Raw genomic sequence first — 27,160 nt, forward strand, 5'->3', positions numbered from 1 at the left:
TAAAGACAACGTGTATATATTTAGTTACACACCGAGTGTGAGATGGCTGGGTCAAGGCCGCTTTGTGGAGCTGCTGAGATTCCAGTTGACTTTGTATATGATTCCAACTATCAGTAATTCATTTGACTATGACTTATCTCAATATAACTACTGCTGAAACAATAAAAATACACTGACCAGCTCAATGGAGTTTTCCTTATTGGATCCTGTTCTGAGGTCAGAACACAGTTGATCTGTTGGATAAAAGCTCTGTGGGCAGAGCTTACAGTAACAGGTTAGTGGGTGGGGTATAAGTGAGAGTCAAATAAAGAAAAGGATGGTTGGGTGGAGGGCGTAAGATTAAATCCGTAGCTGCAATTTTAGATTGAGCAGACATATGCAGCGTTTAACGTGAATGCAGTCTGCGGAAACATTGTATTTAAGAGCTCTATTCAATCAGATCCGCTTTAGCTGACATCTGCAAAGCGTTGTTTCGGAGGTGTAACTGCGTTAGAGCTGTCAAATCCACAAGCGGCTCCTGTCATTATACCTAAAGCAGACATTGTAATTGTCAAAAACTGATTTATTGTCATTTTTAGGTTGAAAAGGTGAAAGGTTTTCCTTCTCCGATGTACTAAATCAATCTAACCCCCTGGGCACAATCTGGTTGAATCAACATTGTACAATCTGGTTGAATCAACATTGTTTCAGCGTATTGTGACGTGGAATCTACGTAGAAAATACATTGGATTTGAAAAAAGTAATCAGTCAGTGATGAAACATCACAACTCGGGTAAGAAAATGTTCTTTAAAAAGACTACAACGAGATGGGCCAGTATGTAAAACAAGGTACTCAATGCAACAATTTTACTTGCAAATACACTTAATACATGATCAATACTTTCATTACCTATATAGAAATATATATAGCTTTACATTGCTGAAGCTATAAAGTTCATTTTCTGGCAAGTGAAAAAGCCAGCTTCACAATTGATTCTACTATATATAAATATGAACACGGTGGTAATATAAGATTAGGTTATGTTTTTGGTATTATGATAAGGTAAGAAAGTGGAACACATTTTCTCCAAAAACCATTGAGAAATCAAATGATCAATATATGGCTTCATAGTACACCTTTAAAATCCTTGCCAATGAACTGAATGTGGAAAGGTGAATTTAACTTTGAGGGCTGTAATTTATCTGGCAGTGCTGCTTATCTTTTTAGGGCTGACCTGGCTTCCCTTATGGCTGTTGTAGATCTCTGTAGCTCCCGTTGCTTCTTCTTAAACTCTGAACAAAGGAGGGAGAATACATCTGGTTTATATTTACATAATTTTAGTTGTTTAAAGGCACATGAAGAGCATGTACAGCAACTTACAGAGCATACAACAAACAATGGGTCTGGCCTAGACAAATACATGAATACAGGCTTCACAAGCTTTAAAAATAAGAAGCCTTACCATTTGCACAATGATATAAAAACTCCAATACACCAGTTATTAACCCACTAATTCTCACCGCTCTCCTGCTGTGAGAGCATCTGTGATAATTTTCCAGAGGCCTCCATCACTCTCAGAGAGAGATCATAATCTGTGAAGGAAAGACAGAGAAAGCAAAAACATATGAAAGAAAATAAATGAAGCCTGCAATTCTGAATATATGCTCCCAACAGTGTTCAAATTTAATATACCAGCCCACCCCCCCAGCCGTTCCACTCACCCTCCTGTCTGGCCTGATCTGACAGGATTCTCTTGGAGATGCCGACCATGTCAGAGATGAAGGTGTTGAAGATGGACTCTGTACAGCCTGCTTCGTTACACCTCCTCCAGAACACCCTGCTGGCTGCAGAGCCAGAGTCAGAACCAGAACCACCAGGTGAACCCGGGCCTCCAGGCCCTACCAGGGGACACTGGGAGACAGAGTGGTGAGAGGGAGAGGGAGGAGAGGACACTGGGCCATAACACACAGTAGCTGTGCTGGTGAAATTGAGTGGACCAGAGTGGACGGATGAGCGATCAGGTGAGTGGACAGGCGAGATGGGATCATGAGCAGGTCCAGGTATGTGAGAGCTGCTGTGTCCACCAGAGATGACAGGTGAACCAGGTGAGTGTGGAACAGAACCTTGACAAGACGCAGAACACAGCTCAGAACTGCACACTGAGAGGATAGAGAGAACACAGAGGGAGCGAGACAATAGAGAACTCAACTATTTGGTTTAGTTTTTCCTTCCTGGCTAGTAGGGAAGGATTGTATGTAAGAATTGAGTAAAATGAAAAGTGAGCGTACAGGTGAGAGGTGAGGAGCTGTAGCTCCCTGTGCCCTGAGAGGGTTCTTCAGATGCCACACACAGCATCACTGGCAGCAAAAGACTCTGGGACTTAGCATCCTGGAGGGAGATCAAATCAAATTATATTTGTCACATGCTTCGTAAACAACAGGTGTTGACTAACAGTGAAATGCTTACTTACGGGTCATTTTCCAACAATGCAGAGTTAAATATAAAGATTTTTAAAAATATAGAAACAGTGCCTCCAGAGTGCCGCAGCGGTCTAAGGCACTGCATCGCAGTACTAGAGGCGTCACTACAGATCCGAGTTCGATCCCGGGCTGTGTCGCAGCCGGCCACAACCGGGAGACCCATGAGGCGGCGCACAATTGGCCCAGCGTCGTCCGGGTTAGGGGAGGGTTTGGCCGGCTGGGATATCCTTGTCCCATCGCGCTCTAGCAACTCCTTGTGGCAGCCAGGCGCATGCATGCTGACTTCGGTCACCAGCTGTACGGTGTTTCCTCCGACACATTGGTGCGGCTAGCTTCTGGGTTAAGCAAGCAGTGTGTCAAGAAGCAGTGCGGCTTGGCAGGGTCGTGTTTCGGAGGACGCATGGCTCTCGACCTTCGCCTCTCCGAGTCCGTACGGGAGTTGCAGCGATGGGACAAGACTGTAACTACCAATTGGATATCACGAAATTGGGGAGAAAAAGGGGTACAAAGTACCAAAAAAATTTATAGAATTATAATATTTGAAACAGTGACACAAGGAATAACATGGCTATGTACAGGGAGTACCAGTACCGAGTCACTGTGTAGGAGTACAAGGTAATTGAGGTAGATATGTACATATAGGTAGGGGTAAAGTGACTAGGCAACAGGATAGATTAACAGTGGCAGCAGCGTATGTGGTGAGTGTGAAAGTGTGTGTGTGGCGTCAGTATGCATATGTTATGTGTGTGTGGGCGTATGTAGAGTGTGTGTGAGTAGAGTCAGTGCAAGAGAGTTAGTGCAAAAAAGGGTCAATGAAGGTAGTCCAGGTAGCCATCTGATTAGCTATTTAGCAGTCTTGTTTAGTAGCCTTATGGCTTTGGGGTAAAACGTGTTCAGGGTCCTGTTGGTTCCAGACTTGGTGCACTGGTACCGTTGCTGATGTACTGGGCCGTACTCACCAACCTCTGTAGCACCTTATGGTTGAACCAATGGTTTAGGACCAAGATAGAGATACAGTAATGCCACACGAGAAGTATTGGACATAAATATAACCATGTAACTCACTAAGTCGATGAATGTATCGTCCCCATCTCCATCTCCGTTTTCAGGTGCTGGCTGATTTCCTAAGGAAAATGACAGTTGGTTTGATATTATTAGGTTTGATATTAAACCTCCTGGTAATGTGGTGTGTGTGTGTTTGTTAATGTGCGTCCTGACATGTTTTACCTGTGGTGGAAGCTATGGGGGCTTCAGCATGATTTCTGTGAAGTAAGAGAGCAATATTATTTATCTTGTGTCACTGTACGCTACAGAGGCAGGCAACTATCTCCCTCCCTTTTTATAACATTTGGCCTACACAGGAAACGCCTCAACACTGAAATGATAACATGCTATTTGAACAACCTTGACAATAGAGAGCCTTGGTAGGTAAAGAAATGTGTCCTTTTTCATGCTTGTCAGAATAAAACATGCATTGCCTCCATTGAAAGTAGTTGAATTGAGACTAGACGAGAGCACTATCACCATTACCTTTGTTCAGAGTTGACACTGTCTTCTAGATTGGACTCCAGAGGGGAAAACTCCATATCAATGCTATTCACATCTCCATCTGTTGCAGAACATACCAACATACTAATCAATGCAATGTATCGCTCATGTCTTTGTAAAAAAAAATGTTTTCAATGACAACAATCAAGGTAATGAAAAGGGAGGCTACTGGAACAATAAAGCAACCTGAGTCTGAGGAGTAATCCAGTATCCTCCTGTGTTTGGACTTTGATGATGTCACTTCCTGTCTGACAGAAAAAGTGAGAATGGGCGCAGTGTTCAGAAAATAGTACCCAAAGAATCCAGTCCATATTTTATGAATGTGAGAGACACATTTACTGAACTGTTTGACAGCAAAGAATGTAAATAAAGTTGCATGCACTCCAAACGTGAAACAGAACAGAGCAGGTCAGCTGGACAGAATCAAAGCGACAGACCACCCTACGACATGCATACCTGAATTCCATACTTACTTGCTAGAGAAGCTCAAACATCTCTGTTTCAACAGCAAAAGCAAAGAGATTATGATTCACTATTTTTTCATATGATTACAATAACATATTAAGTGAAGTTCTTTACTACAGAACATTCATTTTAAAAAGCTAAATACACACCTTGGGTGTTTGTTTCTGCCGTCGGTTTCCAGATGTGTTGGAGTCACTCTTGCAAGATAAGGGTCCTGACACTGCACCTGAATGTCCTTCTAAATTCAAACATATATGAAACATACATTTCTAAATGATGTATCTGATATTTAAACTACAGAGAATACCTTAGTGTAACACACAACCAAAGGAAGAGTCAAGTCTATGTTGGTGTGAGTCATTGGAGCAAAATTACTTACTATTCAGCTCTTTCTGCAAAAACTGTGGTTTATGCTTTTCACAATACAACCTAAGTGACAGAGACATTCCAGGCTCTTACAACAACATAATAAATCCCCCTTACTGACATCAATGATAGTAATGAATGAGCATTTTGTTTTGGAATGTAAGACTCCTCCTCATACTCACTTGACAATGCCACTGTCGATGTGTTCCAGACTGACGTGCTCCTCTTTCTTTTCACAGATGAGACAAAACAGCTGGAATTCGGAATGAATATTGATTAACTTTAGGTTATATTATTTTTGGTTATAGTATTACACTACAGGACCATTATTTGGAGGGAGAACCGTTATTTGTATTCATTTCTGAGCCTTCAGCTAGATGATGTTGTTCAATGATGACCAGAAGACTGGAATAGTGACCAGCTAATCAATCATATATAGGCCTAGCTATTAACTATCCATTCCATAAATGACCTGTGTGTGTGTTATTAAATTCTTACATTACACAGTAGTCAGTGGCATACAGACCTTGGATAACGTTTCTCCATTGTTGTTCTTCTCTGTGTCTGAATCACCGTTGCAGGACAAAGCTGTGCCATTGGTTGCTGTGTTGAGACAGAAACAACCCTCAAGAACAAGTCAAAGTAACACCTCATTAACTTATAGCTTTTTGTTGAAAGTGCCAGCTGGACTGGCAGAGGCTGCGTGTTTGTGTACAAAGCCAGGAAAATTTGCCCTGATGGACTAATAGGTATTTAATAAACTAAACACATCCAGATGGGTATTTGGATGGTCAATTAATTGATTCCTTCTACAGGCTTGGGCGGTATACTGGGGTATTTTGAAATACGGACGGTATGATTTTCAATACCTTCCCAATGTGTTTTTCTGTCATGTTTTTCAACCCACAACAATTATATTGAGCCAGTCACATGGTATGTTTGTTTACAAAGACCACATGGAGCAAACCTAAGATGTGCCAAATACAGTGCCTATAGAAAGTTTACACCCCCTTGAACTTTTTTCACATTTTGTTGCGTTACAAAGTGGAATCGAAATAGATTTAATTGTATTTTTGTCATTGATCTACACAAAATACTTCATAATGTCAAAGTGAAAAGAAAATTATATAGATTTTACAAATTCATAAAAAATAAAGAACTAAAATATAGTTATTGCAGAATAATAATAATATGCCATTTAGCAGACGCTTTTATCCAAAGCGACTTACAGTCATGTGTGCATACATTTTTACGTATGGGTGGTCCCGGTGATCGAACCCACTACCCTGGCGTTACAAGCGCCATGCTCTACCAATTGAGCTACAGAGGACCAGTTCAGAAGCTTAAATTAGTTAAGAAGTAGAATTTGGCTTAACAAATCACATAAGTTATATGGACTCCCTCTGTGTGAAAGACTTGCTTGGGCCAAGAAACAGGAACAATGGACATTAGACCGGTAGAAATCTGTCCTTTGGTCTGATGAGTCCAAATTTCAGATTTGTGGTTCCAACCGCTGTATCTTTGTGAGACGCAGAGTAAGTAAACGGATGATCTACGCATGTGTGGTTCCCACCGTGAAGCATGGAGGAGGAGGTGTGATGGTGTGGGGGTGCTTTGCTGGTGACACTGCCTTGAATTCTAAATAAATGACAGACACACTTAACCAGCATGGCTACCACAGCATTCTGCAGCGATACACCCTCCAATCTGGTTTGCGCTTAGTGGGACTATCATTTGTTTTTCAACAGGACAATTTTCAACAGGCTGTGTAAGGGCTATTTGACTAAGAAGGAGAGTGATGGAGTGCTGCATCAGATGACCTGGCCTCCACAATGACCCGACCTCAAACCAATTGAGATGGTTTGGGATGAGTTGGACCGCAGAGTGAAGGAAAAGCAGCCAACAAGTGCTCAGCATATGTGGGAACTCCTTCAAGACTGTTGGAAAAGCATTCCAGATGAAGCTGGTTGAGAGAATGCCAAGAGTGTGCAAAGCTGTCATCAAGGCAAAGGGTGGCTACTTTGAAGAATCTCAAATATGACATATATTTTGATTTGTTTAACACTTTTTTGGTTACTACAGTTGAAATCGGAAGTTTACATACACTTAGGTTGGAGTCATTAAAACTTGTTTTTCAACCACTCCACACATTTCTTGTTAACAAACTATAGTTTTGGCAAGTCAGTTAGGACATCTACTTTGTGCATGACACAAGTAATTTTTCCAACAATTGTTTACAGATAGATTATTTCACTTATAATTCACTGTATCACAATTCCAGTGGGTCAGAAGTTTACAAACACTAAGTTGACTGTGCCTTTAAACAGCTTGGAAAATTCCAGAAAATTATGTCATGGCTTTAGAAGCTTCTGATAGGCTAATTGACATCATTTGAGTCAATTGGAAGTGTACCTGTGGATGCATTTCAAGGCCTACCTTCAAACACAGTGCCTCTTTGCTTGACATCATGGGAAAATCAAAAGAAATCAGCCAAGACCTCAGAAAAAATATTGTAGACCTCCACAAGTCTGGTTCATCCTTGGGAGCAATTTCCAAATGCCTGAAGGTACCACGTTCATCTGTACAAACAATAGTACGCAAGTATAAACACCATGGGACCACGCAGCCGTCATACCGCTCAGGAAGGAGACGCGTTCTGTCTCCTAGAGATGAACATACTTAAAGTGCGAAAAGTGCAAATCAATCCCAATCTATATCCACAGTAAAACGAGTCCTATATCGACATAACCTGAAAGGCCGCTCAGCAAGGAAGAAGCCACTGCTCCAAAACCACCATATAAAAGCCAGACTACAGTATGCAACTGCACATGGGGACAAAGATCGTACTTTTTGGAGAAATGTCCTCTGGTCTGATGAAACAAAAATAGAACTGTTTGGCCATAATGACCATCGTTATGTTTGGAGGAAAAAGGGGTTGGCTAGCAAGCCGAAGAACACCATTCCAACCGTGAAGCACAGGGGTTGCAGCATCATGCTGTGGGGGTGCTTTGCTGCAGGAGGGACTGGTACACTTCACAAAATAGATGGCATCCCGAGGAAGGAAAATTATGTGGATATATTGAAGCAACATCTCAAGACATCAGTCAGGAAGTTAAAGCTTGGTCGCAAATGGGTCTTCCAAATGGACTTCCAAAGTTGTGGCAAAATGGCTTAAGGACAACAAAGTCAAGGTATTGGAGTGGCCATCACAAAGCCCTGACCTCAATCCTATAGAAAATGTGTGGGCAGAACTGAAAAAGCGTGTGCGAGCAAGGAGGCCTGCAAACCTGACTCAGTTACACCAGCTCTGTCAGGAGGAATGGGCCAAAATTCACCCAACTTATTGTGGGAAGCTTGTGGAAGGCTACCCGAAACGTTTGACCCAAGTTAAACAATTTAAAGGCAATGCTACCAAATACTAATTGAGTGTATGTAAACTTCTGACCCACTGGGAATGTGATGAAAGAAACAAAAGCTAAAATAAATCATTCTCTCTACTATTATTCTAACATTTCACATTCTTAAAATAAAGTGGTGATCCTAACTGACCTAAGACAGGGAATATGTACTAGGATTAAATGTCAGGAATTGTGAAAAACTGAGTTTAAATATATATATATATATATATATGATTCCATGTGTGTTATTTAATAGTTTTGATGTCTTCACTATTATTCTACAATTTAGAAAATAGTAAAAATAAAGAAAAACCCTTGAATGAGTAGGTGTGTCCACACTTTTAACTGATACTTGATACTATATATATATATATACAGTGGGGGAAAAAAAGTATTTAGTCAGCCACCAATTGTGCAAGTTCTCCCACTTAAAAAGATGAGGCCTGTAATTTTCATCATAGGTACACGTCAACTATGACAGACAAATTGAGAAAAAAATATCCAGAAAATCACATTGTAGGATTTTTTATGAATTTATTTGCAAATGATGGTGGAAAATAAGTATTTGGTCACCTACAAACAAGCAAGATTTCTGGCTCTCACAGACCTGTAACTTCTTCTTTAAGAGGCTCCTCTGTCCTCCACTCGTTACCTGTATTAATGGCACCTGTTTGAACTTGTTATCAGTATAAAAGACACCTGTCCACAACCTCAAACAGTCACACTCCAAACTCCACTATGGCCAAGACCAAAGAGCTGTCAAAGGACACCAGAAACACAATTGTAGACCTGCACCAGGCTGGGAAGACTGAATCTGCAATAGGTAAGCAGCTTGGTTTGAAGAAATCAACTGTGGGAGCAATTATTAGGAAATGGAAGACATACAAGACCACTGATAATCTCCCTCGATCTGGGGCTCCACGCAAGATCTCACCCCGTGGGGTCAAAATGATCACAAGAATGGTGAGCAAAAATCCCAGAACCACACGGGGGGACCTAGTGAATGACCTGCAGAGAGCTGGGACCAAAGTAACAAAGCCTACCATCAGTAACACACTACGCCGCCAGGGACTCAAATCCTGCAGTGCGAGAAGTGTCCCCCTGCTTAAGCCAGTACATGTCTAGGCCTGTCTGAAGTTTGCTAGAGTGCATTTGGATGATCCAGAAGAGGATTGGGAGAATGTCATATGGTCAGATAAAAACCAAAATATAACTTTTTGGTAAAAACTCAACTCGTCGTGTTTGGAGGACAAAGAATGCTGAGTTGCATCCAAATAACACCATACCTACTGTGAAGCATGGGGGTGGAAACATCATGCTTTGGGGCTGTTTTTCTGCAAAGGGACCAGGACGACTGATCCGTGTAAAGGAAAGAATGAATGGGGCCATGTATCGTGAGATTTTGAGTGAAAACCTCCTTCCATCAGCAAGGGCATTGAAGATGAAACGTGGCTGGGTCTTTCAGCATGACAATGATCCCAAACACACCGCCCGGGCAACGAAGGAGTGGCTTCGTAAGAAGCATTTCAAGGTCCTGGAGTGGCCTAGCCAGTCTCCAGATCTCAACCCCATAGAAAATCTTTGGAGGGAGTTGAAAGTCTGTGTTGCCCAGCAACAGCCCCAAAACATCACTGCTCTAGAGGAGATCTGCATGGAGGAATGGGCCAAAATACCAGCAACAGTGTGTGAAAACCTTGTGAAGACTTACAGAAAACGTTTGACCTGTGTCATTGCCAACAAAGGGTATATAACAAAGTATTGAGAAACTTTTGTTATTGACCAAACACTTATTTTCCACCATAATTTGCAAATAAATTCATAAAAAATCCTACAATGTGATTTTCTGGATTTTTTTTCTCATTTTGTCTGTCATAGTTGACGTGTACCTATGATGAAAATTACAGGCCTCTCTCATATTTTTAAGTGGGAGAACTTGCACAATTGGTGGCTGACTAAATACTTTTTTCCCCCACTGTATATATATATATCTCAAGTTTCTTTTCTTTTTTATAGTGCCCCTTGTGGGCACTGCTGGAAATACCATATACCCCAGTATGGTACAGGAACGGTATGAAGGTATGGAAATCTGGATACAACTCAACCCTAGGCTACAGACATGAATCAGATGGACACATAAAACTAACCAGCAGCCACCTCACCTGTTAACTCTGGATTATGCTTCTGACAGTACACCCTGTAACAAACACAGAGACACGGTCATAGACACCCATTCAATAACATGGTCATGACCTTTATCTATTAAATTGGTCAGTTGAAACCTAATTGTCCTTCACAATGAAGTTCAAAAATATATTTCACAGTTGTTTAGAAAGAAAAGGTTTTATGCCTTGCACTCACGTATACTTCTCTTCAATATTGTCTTCAACGTTGTGGGCCCCGTCTTGCACAGCACAGGGGTAATGGTAGGACTTCTGACAGCTTTCCACCTCACACCCCACCGTGGCACCCTTCCTCTTACACCTGTAGCAACTCTGGGGTGGAGAAATCATACTGTTTGCTTGTACAGTGACATTACGCCAACTAAACCATCAGACATTAATGAAACATAAAACATTACTAAAACATATTTGACTTAATTATTTCAAACAATGTTCAAACCATGATTGTGTTTGACATAATTTGTTCAAACAACATTTAAACCAAGAGAAACATTAAAATAACCTCACCAGTCTGTTTCCCCTCCTCATCTCCTTCTGGACATCTTGTACAGAGAAACCAAACAAGTCATCAAACTCTGGCGAGTTCTGGCAAATAATCCCAGATGAATAAAGCTGCAATTCAAACAACACATGGAAGAGTTAAAGTGGCAATCTGGGATTCAAACACCAAATGGCAGCCCCAACAGTTTTTTTGATAAATATTATGTAACCAATCAAATTCATAGATGGAGCTATGGATGCATGGACTGGCCATTCATGGGATCCAAATTATAGTTTTAACCATGTTTTAAAGCTATACAGTGTTTCTTTACAATTACATTGTTTATAAACAATGGAATACTATGTTATTTTGGGGGTTCTGATGGGGTAAGATAGTTGTACTAAGCTCATAAGGCATGTCAATTAAATTCTCATAAAGGGAAAATCAGTGTCCCCAAACGAACTGGTCCTGCCTAGGTCGGACTGCATTCAGGATTTAAATGGGAAAGGAAATGACAAAGCCATGCAGCCTATCTTATATGGTAAGGTGTCCTTCTGTAGTGTTCACTCGCTTTGAGTCAAGAGACCAGGGGTTCTCAAACTTTTTGTGTCCAGGGACCCCTTTTGTGATATCAAATTCTTCAGGGACCCACTCATAATCAGAACACAACTCGAGTGAGATATAAATAGCATACAAGAAGTTCGACTATGACTTTGGCAGTGCATGGCCGGACGAACCAAGTCTCGGGAAGGAACATTTTAAAGGCCCATCTCTTGCCATCGTAGAGATAATGTTGCAGTACCTCGGGTCCAAGAACCCCACTTTGAGAACCCCTGGCTGCAATAGACAAATCATTACACTAGGTATGGGCAGAGCCCCACTGTCAACTGTGTCAATTGACAGCTGTTTACCACATGTTGTTGTCTACTAATCTGCTAACTTCATTGACTCGTTTTAGTTCCTTCCAAAAAAATATCATGGCTAGCCTACCAGCAGTGATGCCAACTTAGCAATTTTGTTGCTAGATTTAGCAACTTTTCAGACTACCCTGGCAACTTTTTTTTCAAACAGCACCTAGCAACAAATTTAGCTAATTTAAAAAATGTATTTGGAGCTTTTAGCAACTTTTGAAAAGTGACTCAAACGCTAAAATGCACGCATTTTCCCTCTAAATGACACAAAAACAATTGTCTCTGTCACACACTCAGTCTGGCTGCAAAAGTGCATTGTGCACAGGCAGCCGCAGGCCAGCCAAGCAGCACAACAACCTGGAGAGAGATGCCTAGCGCACACATTATTATTTGAGTTAAGTTGCTTGTTCAATAAGATAGCATATATACCTTGTTATTAGCTTGTACCTATAATTGTTGATCAGTTAGGTAGCATGTTAACTAACTACTAATAAACTGCTTAAAACTATAATTGTTCAGAATATGTAGGTTTACTAGTTAATAAGAAAATAAATAAAATGTAATTGTTCAATAATGTGTAATTGTTCAATAATTAAATGTGTTGTGTTAAAAAAAAAACATCTGATCATATAAAATGTGTTGTGTTTATATTACTTTTACAAATAAAAATATGGGATAATAAACAAACAAATCTAAACTAACAAATGTCAAATCATATTTGACGCCGAGATGGCCAGTCAATTTGAGTACCGTTATTGTGTATTTACGCAGTTTTACATTATTACGTAATGAAGTCATTTAGCAACTTTTAGCAACAAATCGACCTGCCTCTAGCAACTTCCCCTGAAAATGTGTTGCCAACACTGCTACCAGTACCAAATTCTTCGCCCAAAGTAAAATGACACGTAACGGCAACAGAGTTTTTCGAATCTTACCAAGCAGTTCTGATGAGCGGTGACGGAACCTTTCATCGATAGCCGTCCAGTTGTCAGATTTTCCTCGGACCCTTTACAAAGTACGCATCGTACTTTCCTACAATGTCGCTCGGGACCCATTCTCAATGCGTTATGTTATCTTCAGCAACAACTTGACAGAATGTTACAGAAAACCACAGCATGCTAGCAATGTAAGTGCACGCGGCTCGCGCTAACCTCCGTATGTTCGCCCCTTCGAAATGTTGTGCTGCTGGACATCCGGTTCGCTTCTTCTACACTCATACAGATGCAATCAGAAATCACGCGATATGAATCAGACAGTCATTTCCGAGTAGGCAAAAAGCATCAACCACTGCTTCATCTTCTTCTTCAGTGGGGTTTATCTGCGGTTGGCATCCAACGTTATGGTGCATTACCGCCACCTACTGGAGTGTGGGCCAGAGACAGGGAGAAACTAAATCCTACCTGCTAGCCCCGTTGCTCTTAAAAAATATAACAAAATATTTGAGACTATATCTAATGACGTTCTTCTCAATATGCTCTTTAAACTAATTTCCTGTATCCCCTTCTCCCTCATACTAGATCTCATCCTCTCTCTTTCCCTCTGATACTGCCCACACTGTAGCAATACATGCTCCACGGTCTCTGTTTCCTGACAATAATCACACTTTCCTTTTGGATGCTTTCCTATCACATTTAATGTCTTATTCAACTGGCTGTGTCCCACCCTTAATCTTGTAAAAATAGCCTCCTCTCTTCTATCCCTTCCTGCCGTCCTCCCCTCCTCGACTTTCCTCTGTACTTGAAATAAATGCCTTCCCTTATTATCTCTATTCCGCTGCTCCTGCAGTCTCTGCACCATCACTGTATATATCAGTGTTTTTGCCTCTGCCTTGCTCATTGAGACTTCAACATCAACATCCCCACTACTAAGTGCTTGTTTAGCCAGTTGATCTACTGCCTCGTTCCCCTCCACCCCCACATGGGCTGGGACCCATGTAAATCTTATCTGTATACCCATCTGTTTAATCCTGCCATGGGTTTGTAGCACCTCATAAAGCAGGTCTTGTCTGCTACGTGAGCTAAAGGACTGTAAACTCATTAACACTGCACATGAATCAGAGCAAATAACTACTCTGTCTTGTTTGACTTCCTTCACCCACTGCAAGGCCAACAGTATGGGCATCAGCTCCACCGTATATACAGCCAGATGATCTGTAATACGTTTCCAGATTTCCACCTCACATTCCTGCACTACAAATGCTGACCCAGTACGTCCTGTCCTTGGATCTTTTGAACCATCTGTGTAAATGGACACAAAATCCTGATACACAGTATCCAGACGTCTCTGAAACAAATCAGATGGATCAACACCCTCCCTATCTTTCTGTAGTCTCTCCAACACTTCTAGATCAACTACTGGAGGCGGGAGTAGCCATGGTAGATTTACAGGAATAACTACCGTTGGACTAAACTCCCTTCCATACAGTCCCATCTCCTTCGCCTGGGTATTACCCACCCACCCAAAGCTCGTGTTCTGTCTTCGCTCATGTTCCCAGCATGCCTGTAAAATCCCTTTCGCAGGATGAGACACCCCATGTCCTTGTAGGTTGACCCAATAATCCATTGCCAGCTGCTGTCTCCTAATCTGCAATGGCATATCCCCCATCTCCACCTGTAATGCAGCCACTGGGGACGCCCCACCTCACATTCTGAGTCCTTGCCCCTGTATGACATCTAGCCTATCCAGTGAGGTCGGGGCTGCCGAACCATATGCTATACTGCCATAGTCTATTACAGATCGGATCAATGCAACATGGTCTTCGATGAGGAACGCCCAGCCCCCTCTCCTTCCCCGTCAGACAGCGCATCACATTCAGTACCTTCTTACACTCTCCCACCACTCTCTCAATGTATTCTGCCCAGGTCAGTCTAGTGTCAAAGTATACCCCAAGGAACCTGAAGGCCCCCACCCTCTCCAAGATTATCCCATATAACCTCAAGCATACCTCATCTCCCACCTTCCTCCTGGTAAAGAACACTGTTTGGGTTTTCTCTACAGAGAACCTGAATCCCCACATTAATGCCCACCACTCTACCTCAACAATTGCTTCCTGTACCTTCCTGACTATGTATGGTACATTTCTTACCCTCTTCCATAAGGCCCCATCATCTGCAAATAACGACCTCCCTATATCCGGCTGTACCTGAGAGTAAACATCATTGATCATGATTGAGAACAACAGAGGACTAATTAGCTCAATTGGAGTGGTCCTCTGTAGCTCAATTGGTAGAGCATGGCGCTTGTAACGCCAGGGTAGTGGGTTCGATCCCCGGGAACACCCATACGTAAAAATGTATGCGCACATGACTGTAAGTCGCTTTGGATAAAATCGTCTGCTAAATGGCATATTATATTATATTATCATTGTTATCCACCAGGTAGCTGCCTGATAAAGACAATACTAGCCCTCTGCTCTCCAGGAAGTAAGTTAGCCTCTCCGTAATCATACTTTCCATAATGTTACATACATGTGATGTTAAAGCTATTGGCTCAACCACGGCTGTTATTACACCCCGTATAAGTTGGTGGCAGTAATGGCAATTTTTATTGTGCTGTGACTGAAACTCGAAGAAGATCTTCTGACGTCCTTTCCCTTCGTCAAAGGTACAGTTGTAGTCAGAAGTTTACATACACTTAGGTTGGAGTCATTAAAACTTGTTTTTCAACCACTCCACACATTTTTTTGTTAACAAACTATAGTTTTGGCAAGTCAGTTAGGACATCTACTTTGTGCATGACACAAGTAATTTTTCCAACAATTGTTTACAGACAGATTATTTCACTTATAATTCACTGTATCACAATTCCAGTGGGTCAGAAGTTTACATACACTAAGTTGACTGTGCCTTTAAACAGCTTGGGAAATTTCAGAAAATAATGTCATGGCTTTAGAAGCTTCTGATAGGCTAATTGACATCATTTGAGTCAATTGGAGGTGTACCTGTGGATATATTTCAAGGCCTACCTTCAAACTCAGTGCCTCTTTGCTTGACATCATGGGAAAATCAAAAGAAATCAGCCAAGACCTCAGAAAAAAAATTGTAGACCTCCACAAGTCTGGTTCATCCTTGGGAGCAATTTCCAAACTCCTGAAGGTACCATGTTCATCTGTACAAACAATAGTACGCAAGTATAAACACCATGGGACCACGCAGCCATCACACCGCTCAGGAAGGAGACACGTTCTGTCTCCTAGAGAAGAACGTACTTTGGTGCGAAAAGTGCAAATAAATCCCAGAACAACAGCAAAGGACCTTGTGAAGATGCTGGAGGAAACATGTAGAAAAGTATCTATATCCACAGTAAAACGAGTCCTATATCGACGTAACCTGAAAGGCCGCTCAGCAAGGAAGAAGCCACTGCTCCAAAACCGCCATTGTCGTCGTCGTCGGGTGAGGTTGTGTCTCTCTCTGGCGGGAGGTAAGCTTGGCTTATATGGCTTATATACATAGTTTAAGCTTTGTCGAGTAAAGCTTAAACTATGTATTTAGATTGTAGTTAGGTATTGTAGGTAGTTATCGTGGGTTGTTGTATGTAATTATTGTGGGTAAGTGTTGTATTTGGCTGAGCCCGGTGAAGCACGAAGCTAGCTAACCCACTACCTGGACTAGCTAGCGGGTAGCTACTGGTAACTATTAGCAACTGTGGATAGTTGTTTCACGCCTGAGAGTACCTGTAATTACGCCAGCTAGCTGCCTACAATAATTACATACAATAATGCCTACCATTCAGCTGTTTTTCTAACCTCATTGTCTGAAGCATTAACGTTAGGTAGTAAGTAGCTACTGTGCTCGAAATGTAGCTAGCTTGTTACTACCTGGATAGCTACTAAACAATAGCTGGAACGACCTAGCTAACAGACGCGAACTGGCCGAATCGATTCAGTGGCTAGCTTTGCACTTGGCTAGCTAACAGTAGCTGCTAGGGGTAAGTTCTAACCTACATTTGTGTTTTGTTTTTACATACTGGTAGCCAGAGTCGTTCAAGGGAATTTGGGACATGGGTGATTAGTTAACGTTAGCTTGGCTCTCTCTGTGTGTTCGTGCCGTGGGAGGACAGGTTTCTTCGTTGGCAGGCTGGCTGAATAAGTTGACGACGGACTCGCTCAAGCTGTCGGGACTAACCCACAACGTTAGACACGGACACGAATGATCTGCTTGGCGTGTTGACACACTGGTGGTTTGTTGTGGCCGAGTATTGGTGCTAAACCTTGTTGTTGGAGGCCGGCATGCTAGCTGGCTGTGGCGTCATATGACTAGGTGCCCTGGACAGTTTTCACGGAAGAATACTGTACCGAGTTAGCTAGCTGAATAAACTAAGTTAGTCTATTCTTAGAAAACATTGAACCACTGTAGTTTACAACAATTATAGTTTCTGAGGTGGAAGTTGGGAGAGTTATATTTGGGTGTTAGAGTGAAACGCTCTCTCGCTTTCCCAGATGTTTAGTTCATTTCATTCCGATCTCCTTTGCATTAATGTAGCAATTTTCTGTAGCCTGTCAACTATGCCTCTGTCTATCCCTGTTCTCTCCTCTCCGCACAGGCTATACAAACGCCTCAAACCGCGTGGCTGCTGCCTCTATAACCTGGTGGTCCCTGCACGCACGACCCACGTGGAGTTCCAGGTCTCCGGCAGCCTCTGGAACTGCCATTCTGTGGCCAACAAGGCAGAATTCATCTCAGCCTATGCTACCCTCCAGTCCCTCGACTTCTTGGCACTGACGGAAACATGGATTACCACTGAAAACACTGCTACTCCTACTGCTCTCTCCTCGTCTGACCATGTGTTCTCGCATACCCCGAGAGGTCAGCGGGGTGGTGGCACAGGAATCCTCATCTCTCCCAAGTGGACATTCTCTCTTTTTCCCCTGACCCATCTGTCTATCTCCTCATTTGAATTCCATGCTGTCACAGTCACTAGCCCATTCAAGCTTAACATCCTTGTCATTTATCGCCCTCCAGGTTCCCTTGGAGAGTTCATCAATGAGCTTGGCGCCTTGATAAGTTCCTTTCCTGAGGATGGCTCACCCCTCACAGTTCTGGGTACTTCAACCTCCCTACGTCTACCTTTGACTCATTTCTCTCTGCCTCCTTCTTTCCACTCCTCTCCTCTTTTGACCTCACCCTCTCACCGTCCCCCCCTACTCACAAGGCAGGCAATACGCTTGACCTCATCTTTACTAGATGCTGTTCTTCTACTAATCTCACTGCAACTCCCCTCCAAGTCTCCGACCACTACTTTGTATCCTTTTCTCTCTCGCTCTCCTCCAACACTACTCACTCTGCCCCTACTGCGCCGTCGCAACCTTCGCTCTCTCTCTCTCCCGCTACTCTCTCCTCTTCCATCCTATCATCTCTTCCCTCTGCTCAATCCTTCTCCCTCCAATCTCCTGATTCTTCCTCCTCAACCCTCCTCTCCTCCCTTTCTGCATCCTTTGACTCTCTATGTCCCCTATCCTCCCGGCCGGCTCGGTCCTCCCCTCCTGCTCCGTGGCTTGATGACTCATTGCAAGCTCACAGAACAGGGCTCCGGGCAGCCGAGCGGAAATGGAGGAAAACTAGACTCCCTGCGGACCTGGCATCTTTTCACTCCCTCCTCTCTACATTTTCTTCATCGGTTTCTGCTGCTAAAGCCACTTTATATCACTCGAAATTCCAAGCATCTGCCTCTAACCCTAGGAAGCTCTTTGCCACCTTCTCCTCCCTGCTGAATCCCCCCCCCCTCTCTGTGGATGACTTCGTCAACCATTTTAAAAAGAAGGTTGACGACATCCGATCCTCGTTTGTTAAGTCAAATGACACTGCTGGTCCTGCTCACACTGCCCTACCCTATGCTTTGACTTCTTTCTCCCCTCTCTCTCCAGATGAAGGGCGGCAGGTAGCTTAGTGGGTAAGAGCGTTGTGCCAGTAACCGAAAGGTCGCTGGTTCTAATCCCCGAGCCGACTAGGTGAAAAATCTGTCGATGTGCCCTTAAGCAAGGCACTTAACCCTAATTGCTCCTGTAAGTCGCTCTGGATAAGAGCGTCTGCTAAATGACTAAAATGTAAAATGTAAAATGAATGAAATCTTGCGACTTGTGACGGCCGGCCGCCCAACAACCTGCCCGCTTGACCCTATCCCCTCCTCTCTTCTCCAGACCATCTCCGGTGACCTTCTCCCTTACCTCACCTCGCTCATCAACTCATCCTTGACCGCTGGCTATGTCCCTTGCGTCTTCAAGAGAGCGAGAGTTGCACCCCTTCTCAAAAAACCAACACTCGATCCCTCTGATGTCAACAACTACAGACCAGTATCCTTTCTTTCTTTTCTCTCAAACTCTTGAGCGTGCCGTCTTTAGCCAACTCTCTTGCTATCTCTCTCAGAATGACCTTCTTGATCCAAACCAGTCAGGTTTCAAGACTGGTCATTCAACTGAGACTGCTCTTCTCTGTGTCACGGAGGCTCTCCACACTGCTAAAGCTAACTCTCTCTCCTCTGCTCTTGTCCTTCTAGACCTGTCTGCTGCCTTTGATACTGTGAACCATCAGATCCTCCTCTCCACCCTCTCCGAGTTGGGCATCTCCGGCGCGGCTCACTCTTGGATTGCGTCCTATCTGACCGGTCGCTCCTACCAAGTGGCGTGGTGAGAATCTGTCTCCGCACCACGTGCTCTCACCACTGGTGTCCCCCAGGGCTCAGTTCTAGGCCCTCTCCTATTCTCGCTATACACCAAGTCACTTGGCTCTGTCATATCCTCACATGGCTTCTCCTATCATTGCTACGCAGACGACACACAACTAATCTTCTCCTTTCCCCCTTCTGATAACCAGGTGGCGAATCGCATCTCTGCATGTCTGGCAGACATATCAGTGTGGATGACGGATCACCACCTCAAGCTGAACCTCGGCAAGACGGAGCTGCTCTTCCTCCCGGGGAAGGACTGCCCGTTCCATGATCTTGCCATCACGGTTGACAACTCCATTGTGTCCTCCTCCCAGAGTGCGAAGAGCCTTGGCGTGACCCTGGACAAAACCCTGTCGTTCTCCGCTAACATCAAGGTGGTGACCCGATCCTGTAGGTTCATGCTCTACAACATTCGGAGAGTACGACCCTGCCTTACACAGGAAGCGGCACAGGTCCTAATCCAGGCACTTGTCATCTCCCATCTGGATTACCGCAACTTGCTGTTGGCTGGGCTCCCTGCCTGTGCCATTAAACCCCTACAACTCATCCAGAATGCCGCAGCCCGTCTGTTGTTCAACCTTCCCAAGTTCTCTCACGTCACCACGCTCCTCCGCACACTCCACTGGCTTCCAGTTGAAGCTCGCATCTGCTACAAGACCATGGTGCTTGCCTACGGAGCTGTGAGGGGAATGGCACCTCCGTACCTTCAGGCTCTGATCAGTCCCTACACCCAAACGAGGGCATTGTGTTCATCCACCTCTGGCCTGCTGGCCCCCCTACCTCTGCGGAAGCACAGTTCCCGCTCAGCCCAGTCAAAACTGTTCGCTGCTCTGGCACCCCAATGGTGGAACAAGCTCCCTCACGACGCCAGGACAGCGGAGTCACTCACCACCTTCCGGAGACACTTGAAACCCCACCTCTTTAAGGAATACCTGGGATAGGATAAAGTAATCCTTCTACCCACCCTTACCCCACCCCAAAGAAAAAGAAAAAAAACATTGTAAAGTGGTTATCCCACTGGCTATAAGGTGAATGCACCAATTTGTAAGTCGCTCTGGATAAGAGCGTCTGCTAAATGACGTTGATGTAAAAAAGCCAGACTACGGTTTGCAACTGCACATTGGGACAAAGATCATACTTTTTGGAGAAATGTCCTCTGGTCTGATGAAACAAAAATAGAACTGTTTGGCCATAATGACCATTGTTATGTTTGGAGGAAAAAGGGAGTACATTGCAAGCCGAAGAACACCATCCCAAGCGTGAAGCACAGGGGTTGGCAGCATCATGCTGTGGGGGTGCTTTGCTGCAGGAGGGACTGTTGCACTTCACAAAATAGATGGCATCACGAGGAAGGAAAATTATGTGGATATATTGAAGCAACATCTCAAGACATCAGTCAGGAAGTTAAAGCTTGGTCGCAAATGGGTCTTCCAAATGGACAATGACCCTAAGCATACTTCCAAAATTGTGGCAAAATGGCTTAAGGACAACAAAGTCAAGGTATTGGAGTGGCCATCACAAAGCCTACAAACCTGACTCAGTTACACCAGCTCTGTCAGGAGGAATGGGCCAAAATTCACCCAACTTATTGTGGGAAGCTTGTGGAAGGCTACCCAAAACGTTTGACCCAAGTTAAACAATTTAAAGGCAATGCTACCAAATACTAATTGAGTGTATGTAAACTTCTGACCCACTGGGAATGTGATGAAAGAAATAAAAGCTGAAAAAATCATTCCCTCTACTATTATTCTGACATTTCACATTCTTAAAATAAAGTGGTGATCCTAACTGACCAAAGACAGGGAATGTGTACTAGGATTAAATGTCAGGAATTGTGAAAAACTGAGTTTAAATATATATATGATTCCATGTGTGTTATTTCATTGTTTTGATGTCTTCACTATTATTCTACAATTTAGAAAATAGTAAAAATAAAGAAAAACCCTTGAATGAGTAGGTGTGTCCAAACTTTTGACTGATACTTGATACTATATTTATATATATATATCTCAAGTTTTAATTTTTTTTTATAGTGCCCCTTGTGGGCACTGCTGGAAATACCATATACCCCAGTATGGTACAGGAACGGTTTGAAGGTATGGAAACCTGGATACCACTCAACCCTAGGCTACAGACATGAATCAGATGGACACATAAAACTAACCAGCAGCCACCTCACCTGTTAACTCTGGATTATGCTTCTGACAGTACACCCTGTAACAAACACAGAGACACGGTCATAGACACCCATTCAATAACATGGTCATGACCTTTATCTATTAAATTGGTCAGTTGAAACCTAATTGTCCTTCACAATGAAGTTCAAAAATATATTTCACAGTTGTTTAGAAAGAAAAGGTTTTATGCCTTGCACTCATGTATACTTCTCTTCAATATTGTCTTCAACGTTGTGGGCCCCGTCTTGCACAGCACAGGGGTAATGGTAGGACTTCTGACAGCTTTCCACCTCACACCCCACCGTGGCACCCTTCCTCTTACACCTGTAGCAACTCTGGGGTGGAGAAATCATACAGTTTGCTTGTACAGTGACATTACGCCAACTAAACCATCAGACATTAATGAAACATAAAACATTACTAAAACATATTTGACTTAATTATTTCAAACAATGTTCAAACCATGATTGTGTTTGACATAATTTGTTCAAACAACATTTAAACCAAGAGAAACATTAAAATAACCTCACCAGTCTGTTTCCCCTCCTCATCTCCTTCTGGACATCTTTTACAGAGAAACCAAACAAGTCATCAAACTCTGGCGAGTTCTGGCAAATAATCCCAGATGAATAAAGCTGCAATTCAAACAACACATGGAAGAGTTAAAGTGGCAATCTGGGATTCAAACACCAAATGGCAGCCCCAACAGTTTTTTTGATAAATATTATGTAACCAATCAAATTCATAGATGGAGCTATGGATGCATGGACTGGCCATTCATGGGATCCAAATTATAGTTTTAACCATGTTTTAAAGCTATACAGTGTTTCTTTACAATTACATTGTTTATAAACAATGGAATACTATGTTATTTTGGGGTTCTGATGGGGTAAGATAGTTGTACTAAGCTCATAAGGCATGTCAATTAAATTCTCATAAAGGGAAAATCAGTGTCCCCAAACGAACTGGTCCTGCCTAGGTCGGACTGCATTCAGGATTTAAATGGGAAAGGAAATGACAAAGCCATGCAGCCTATCTTATATGGTAAGGTGTCCTTCTGTAGTGTTCACTCGCTTTGAGTCAAGAGACCAGGGGTTCTCAAACTTTTTGTGTCCAGGGACCCCTTTTGTGATATCAAATTCTTCAGGGACCCACTCATAATCAGAACACAACTCGAGTGAGATATAAATAGCATACAAGAAGTTAGACTATGACTTTGGCAGTGCATGGCCGGACGAACCAAGTCTCGGGAAGGAACATTTTAAAGGCCCATCTCTTGGCATCGTAGAGAAAATGTTGCAGTACCTCGGGTCCAAGAACCCCACTTTGAGAACCCCTGGCTGCAATAGACAAATCATTACACTAGGTATGGGCAGAGCCCCACTGTCAACTGTGTCAATTGACAGCTGTTTACCACATGTTGTTGTCTACTAATCTGCTAACTTCATTGACTCGTTTTAGTTCCTTCCAAAAAATTATCATGGCTAGCCTACCAGCAGTGATGCCAACTTAGCAATTTTGTTGCTAGATTTAGCAACTTTTCAGACTACCCTGGCAACTTTTTTTTCAAACAGCACCTAGCAACAAATTTAGCTAATTTAAAAAATGTATTTGGAGCTTTTAGCAACTTTTGAAAAGTGACTCAAACGCTAAAATGCACACATTTTCCCTCTAAATGACACAAAAACAATTGTCTCTGTCACACACTCAGTCTGGCTGCAAAAGTGCATTGTGCACAGGCAGCCGCAGGCCAGCCAAGCAGCACAACAACCTGGAGAGAGATGCCTAGCGCACACATTATTATTTGAGTTAAGTTGCTTGTTCAATAAGATAGCATATATACCTTGTTATTAGCTTGTACCTATAATTGTTGATCAGTTAGGTAGCATGTTAACTAACTACTAATAAACTGCTTAAAACTATAATTGTTCAGAATATGTAGGTTTACTAGTTAATAAGAAAATAAATAAAATGTAATTGTTCAATAATGTGTAATTGTTCAATAATTAAATGTGTTGTGTTAAAAAAAAAACATCTGATCATATAAAATGTGTTGTGTTTATATTACTTTTACAAATAAAAATATGGGATAATAAACAAACAAATCTAAACTAACAAATGTCAAATCATATTTGACGCCGAGATGGCCAGTCAATTTGAGTACCGTTATTGTGTATTTACGCAGTTTTACATTATTACGTAATGAAGTCATCACCCGGCTTCTTCCCACCTAGAGGTTGTGGACATCACCCCAAACACAGAGGCAGATCCTGCTTCTTCCCACCTGGAGCTTGTGGACCTCACCCCTAACACAGATGCATACCCTGCTTCTTCACTCTTGGAGGTTGTGGACGTCACACCTGAAGAAAAGCCTCTCATGGTGGCCGTCTACGCCACTCTGCCATCTGACATTCAAGCAGGTGAGTAAGACTTATAGAAAGCACTCTGACAGGTGCCGTTCATCATGATAACATGTAAAGTGTTGGTCCCATGTTTCATGAGCTGAAATAAAAGATCCCATTCAACTGGCCAGTGTTTAGAACCTACGGTTTGCATTTATTTACATTCTGTCCCGCTTTTGTCCCTTTCCAGAGGATGTTGCTGTGGTCACCCTGGACGTCACCCCACACGTCACCAAGGACGTGACCCTGGATGTTCCATGCAGGGCGAGGAAAGGGGCAGTCCAGCGTTTTTTTTTGCAGGCTTTGGAGGGCAGTGTGCTGCTGCGCTTGCCACAAGGAAGAGGAGGAACAATATTAATTATTAATTAGACCAGAAACAGGATTGAACCATAGACCATTAAATTCTTTGCATTATAGTTGCCTTCAATTCTGATTTTCTTCTGTTTAATTCTTAATTAATTTCAGAACATTTCTCTAAACTTTGTGGAGTAGGTTGTATAAATAAGTGGGAAACATCCCAATCCCAATTTTAATGCTTTCAATAATTAACTTATTACATTTTTTTAAGATGTATTATTTGACAAAAAAGTGGAGGGCGCGACAAAAAAACTTTAAGCATCATAGAAAACTCTTGCTCACTATTAAAAATGCATTGTTTTATTTAAGCAAGGTTAAAAGATTAACGTTTCGGCCTAGTCTATGACGATATGCAAGTTGTGTTTGCCCAGTTAAAGGGGGACCCAGACTCACCCTGCATCTTGAGGGTTGCAGACACTGAATAATTATCATTTGAAATAAATGGCATTTTTCAAGTCTTGACTAAAAATCTTTAATGAATATGAATTTAAATACAATTGACTTGAGGATCAGAGCAGGCAGGCTGACTGGCTTGCCCTGAAGGCTAAGAGGTTGTATGGGTTGTCTGTCTAAAATACAATGTAATTTAGTGCATTCAAATACCCAAAAAAATAAATGCAATAAACAAATTCATCCAAAACATACAAATAAGCACGAATACCTGTATCTAATGAATATGCTACATTCACTTTCACTGTTTACAGTATATATTCACTTACAGTAAACCATCAACAAATTCACATGCGCAGGTCGTGCACCTCATCCACATGCACAGCTCCGGCGGTCGGCTTGAGCTGACCAGTCGGCAGGTCACGTAATTAGGACACTGCCACAACTGGAATTCTGATGGTTGGATAATTTTTATTCGACCTGCACACGAAGAGACAACACACAATATGTTAGCTCTTGGTGCAGCCACAGCTCTCGGGCACCTTGCTAGTTGAAGGTCAGGCAAAGAGAACAGGTGCTGCATGCACACATTCAGTGCCTAACAACACACTATACAATACAAGTAAAATGATATACAACATAATTCTGACAAAATAAATGACATACCTGTACACGAAGAGACAACACACAATAGCTTAGCCCTTGGTGCAGCCACAGCTCTCCGGCACCTGCGTGAGCACATAGAAACTCACTCAAACACTGCCCCAAATACTCCCGAGTTACAATAGGTACCCTAATTAGCGAGCTCGGTGAAAGTTGTTAACATACATCTTTATATTTATATCGCTGCATTTCCTCCCCCTCTGACCATGGATAGGGTTGGGAGCATTCCTGAGTTCACTTATGGTCCCACTAAGGTAATCTTAGGAGATATTCCTTTTGGCATACTGTAAATGCCTGTGCATAATGTACCTAATAAAGCATAATTATTTTAATTATCTTCAAAGGAATTCTGTAGAAGCAGCCTTTATTTTCAGACTCTGCAGGCCTGCTGGGAGGAAGCATATTACAATAAACAGGTAAGATTCATCCCACAAAAACAGTAACCACAGAAAAAAAGAGATAGATTTAATCCCAAAACAAGAGTTTTATTTCAAGACAGTTTAGAGAAGATGGTCATAAGATCACTTGCAAATTGTGAGACATGAGCAGTTGTGAAATGTTGCGAGAGGCCCTTCTGAAAGCACATTATATGGTCTTTAGTGGCACGGTCTCACACCTTACCTCATCTTGCAGAAGAAGCTCATGGTCCACTATCTGCTGCTCCAGAGTCGAGGCCAGGTCTCGCCCCATGTCACCATGGAGCACATGAGCGACTGGCTGGTGTCTCAGGGCAAAAAATCCCTTAGGGAGAGGTGAGTACCACGTCAGCTCTCACCTTCACTGCCATTCTCTGTCACCAGCAGCACTCCAAGAGGTGTGGGTAAAATAAACAACAGATAAATAGGAAGCCAGGAAAGTTGAAATGCTTTGTGTTTTATTTGAAGGGTGTGGAAGGAAACCCTGGAGGAGGGGAACGAACTCGCTCGGCTGGTAAGAGAATGAGAGTTAGAGACTTAGACTATCAGTCAGTGAGCTCCTTTCTAGCCTTTCAACAACTAGTCAGTACAGCAGAATATATCTGTTGTGAAATTACACTAATGGGACTTCCTGTTTCCTACGGCAGACCTGGGAAGTAAACACCTGCCTAAAAATGATTGACATGGAGCACAAGGCTGTCTGCAAGCTCCGCCGCTCTATGCACACCACCTCTCCAGCTGGCGCTGACATGTGAGTTCCATGTACTGCCCTGCATACAGCTTGCTCCATTCATCTACACATCTGGAGCTATGCAGAAAATAACTAGGGCAGTGTTCTCTGTGTGAACATTGCACATCGTTTAGCTTTCTCTGCTGCTTTTTGTTGATTTCAGCGACCCCAAGGTCCACATCATCGTGGAGAGAGCTGTGAGGAGCATTCTGGACAAGCTGTCCAATAAGCCCTGTAGCAACCTGCTCAGCCCATCCCAGGTGGTGGTGGAGCTGGTGCTCAGGATCCTCCTGGCCCTGTGGCTTCAGCCAGAGGAAGGCCATTCAGATCACCCCATCCTCCTAAGCGGGATGGCTGTGAGTATGGTGGTGGCCGTAGGGGAGAAGCTCTCCAACACGTTGAAGGCCTCTTCTCCTCACACCCCTTTCTCCCGGGCTGCTGCTTTTGACTCTGTGAGGTTGATCCTCGGGAGAATCAGCCAGTCCTTCTCCCTGGATGACCTCAAGACCCCTTTTTTTATGAGCTCTGTCTGTGCCTTTGTGGCGGACGAGGTG

General features: G+C 43.0%; 1 protein-coding gene across 4 annotated transcripts; it reads right to left on the minus strand.

Moving 5' to 3' along the window:
- Positions 1-768: 768 nt before the first annotated feature.
- Positions 769-22,286, minus strand: LOC121571586. Of its 4 annotated transcripts, none has more exons than XM_041883119.2 (17): positions 12,745-13,074; positions 10,925-11,029; positions 10,596-10,729; positions 10,397-10,431; positions 5,366-5,442; positions 5,022-5,092; positions 4,853-4,902; positions 4,623-4,711; positions 4,482-4,504; positions 4,195-4,256; positions 3,991-4,069; positions 3,688-3,722; positions 3,526-3,584; positions 2,269-2,368; positions 1,702-2,139; positions 1,501-1,572; positions 769-1,272 (listed from the first exon to the last, which is right to left on the minus strand). In XM_041883119.2, exons 1-17 carry the CDS (start codon positions 12,862-12,864, stop codon positions 1,196-1,198), a joined length of 1,626 nt encoding a protein of 541 aa, XP_041739053.1. In that variant the 5' UTR covers positions 12,865-13,074; the 3' UTR covers positions 769-1,195. The 4 variants fall into 4 exon arrangements, with proteins under 4 accessions (XP_041739053.1, XP_045068065.1, XP_041739055.1 ...); XM_041883121.2 differs by having other exon boundaries at positions 1,181-1,272; positions 1,491-1,572; positions 12,745-13,075; XM_041883120.2 differs by having other exon boundaries at positions 1,182-1,272; positions 1,443-1,572; positions 12,745-13,075.
- Between the last annotated feature and the right edge of the window lie 4,874 nt (positions 22,287-27,160).

The sequence above is a fragment of the Coregonus clupeaformis genome, chromosome 40, assembly GCF_020615455.1.
Source record: "Coregonus clupeaformis isolate EN_2021a chromosome 40, ASM2061545v1, whole genome shotgun sequence".
NCBI classification, from domain to species: Eukaryota; Metazoa; Chordata; class Actinopteri; order Salmoniformes; family Salmonidae; genus Coregonus; species Coregonus clupeaformis.

What these genes read in the sequence shown, in the direction of transcription:
- LOC121571586 (XM_041883119.2), bottom strand. Translation starts at nt 12,864, where the DNA reads ATGGGTCCCGAGCGACATTGTAGGAAAGTACGATGCGTACTTTGTAAA. An exon ending in TTTGCAGAAAGAGCTGAATA is followed by an intron (nt 4,712 to 4,852) that starts GTAAGTAATTTT and finishes GTTTGAATTTAG; the next exon opens with AAGGACATTCAGGTGCAGTG. An exon ending in CAGCTCCTCACCTCTCACCT is followed by an intron (nt 2,140 to 2,268) that starts GTACGCTCACTT and finishes CTATCCTCTCAG; the next exon opens with TGTGCAGTTCTGAGCTGTGT.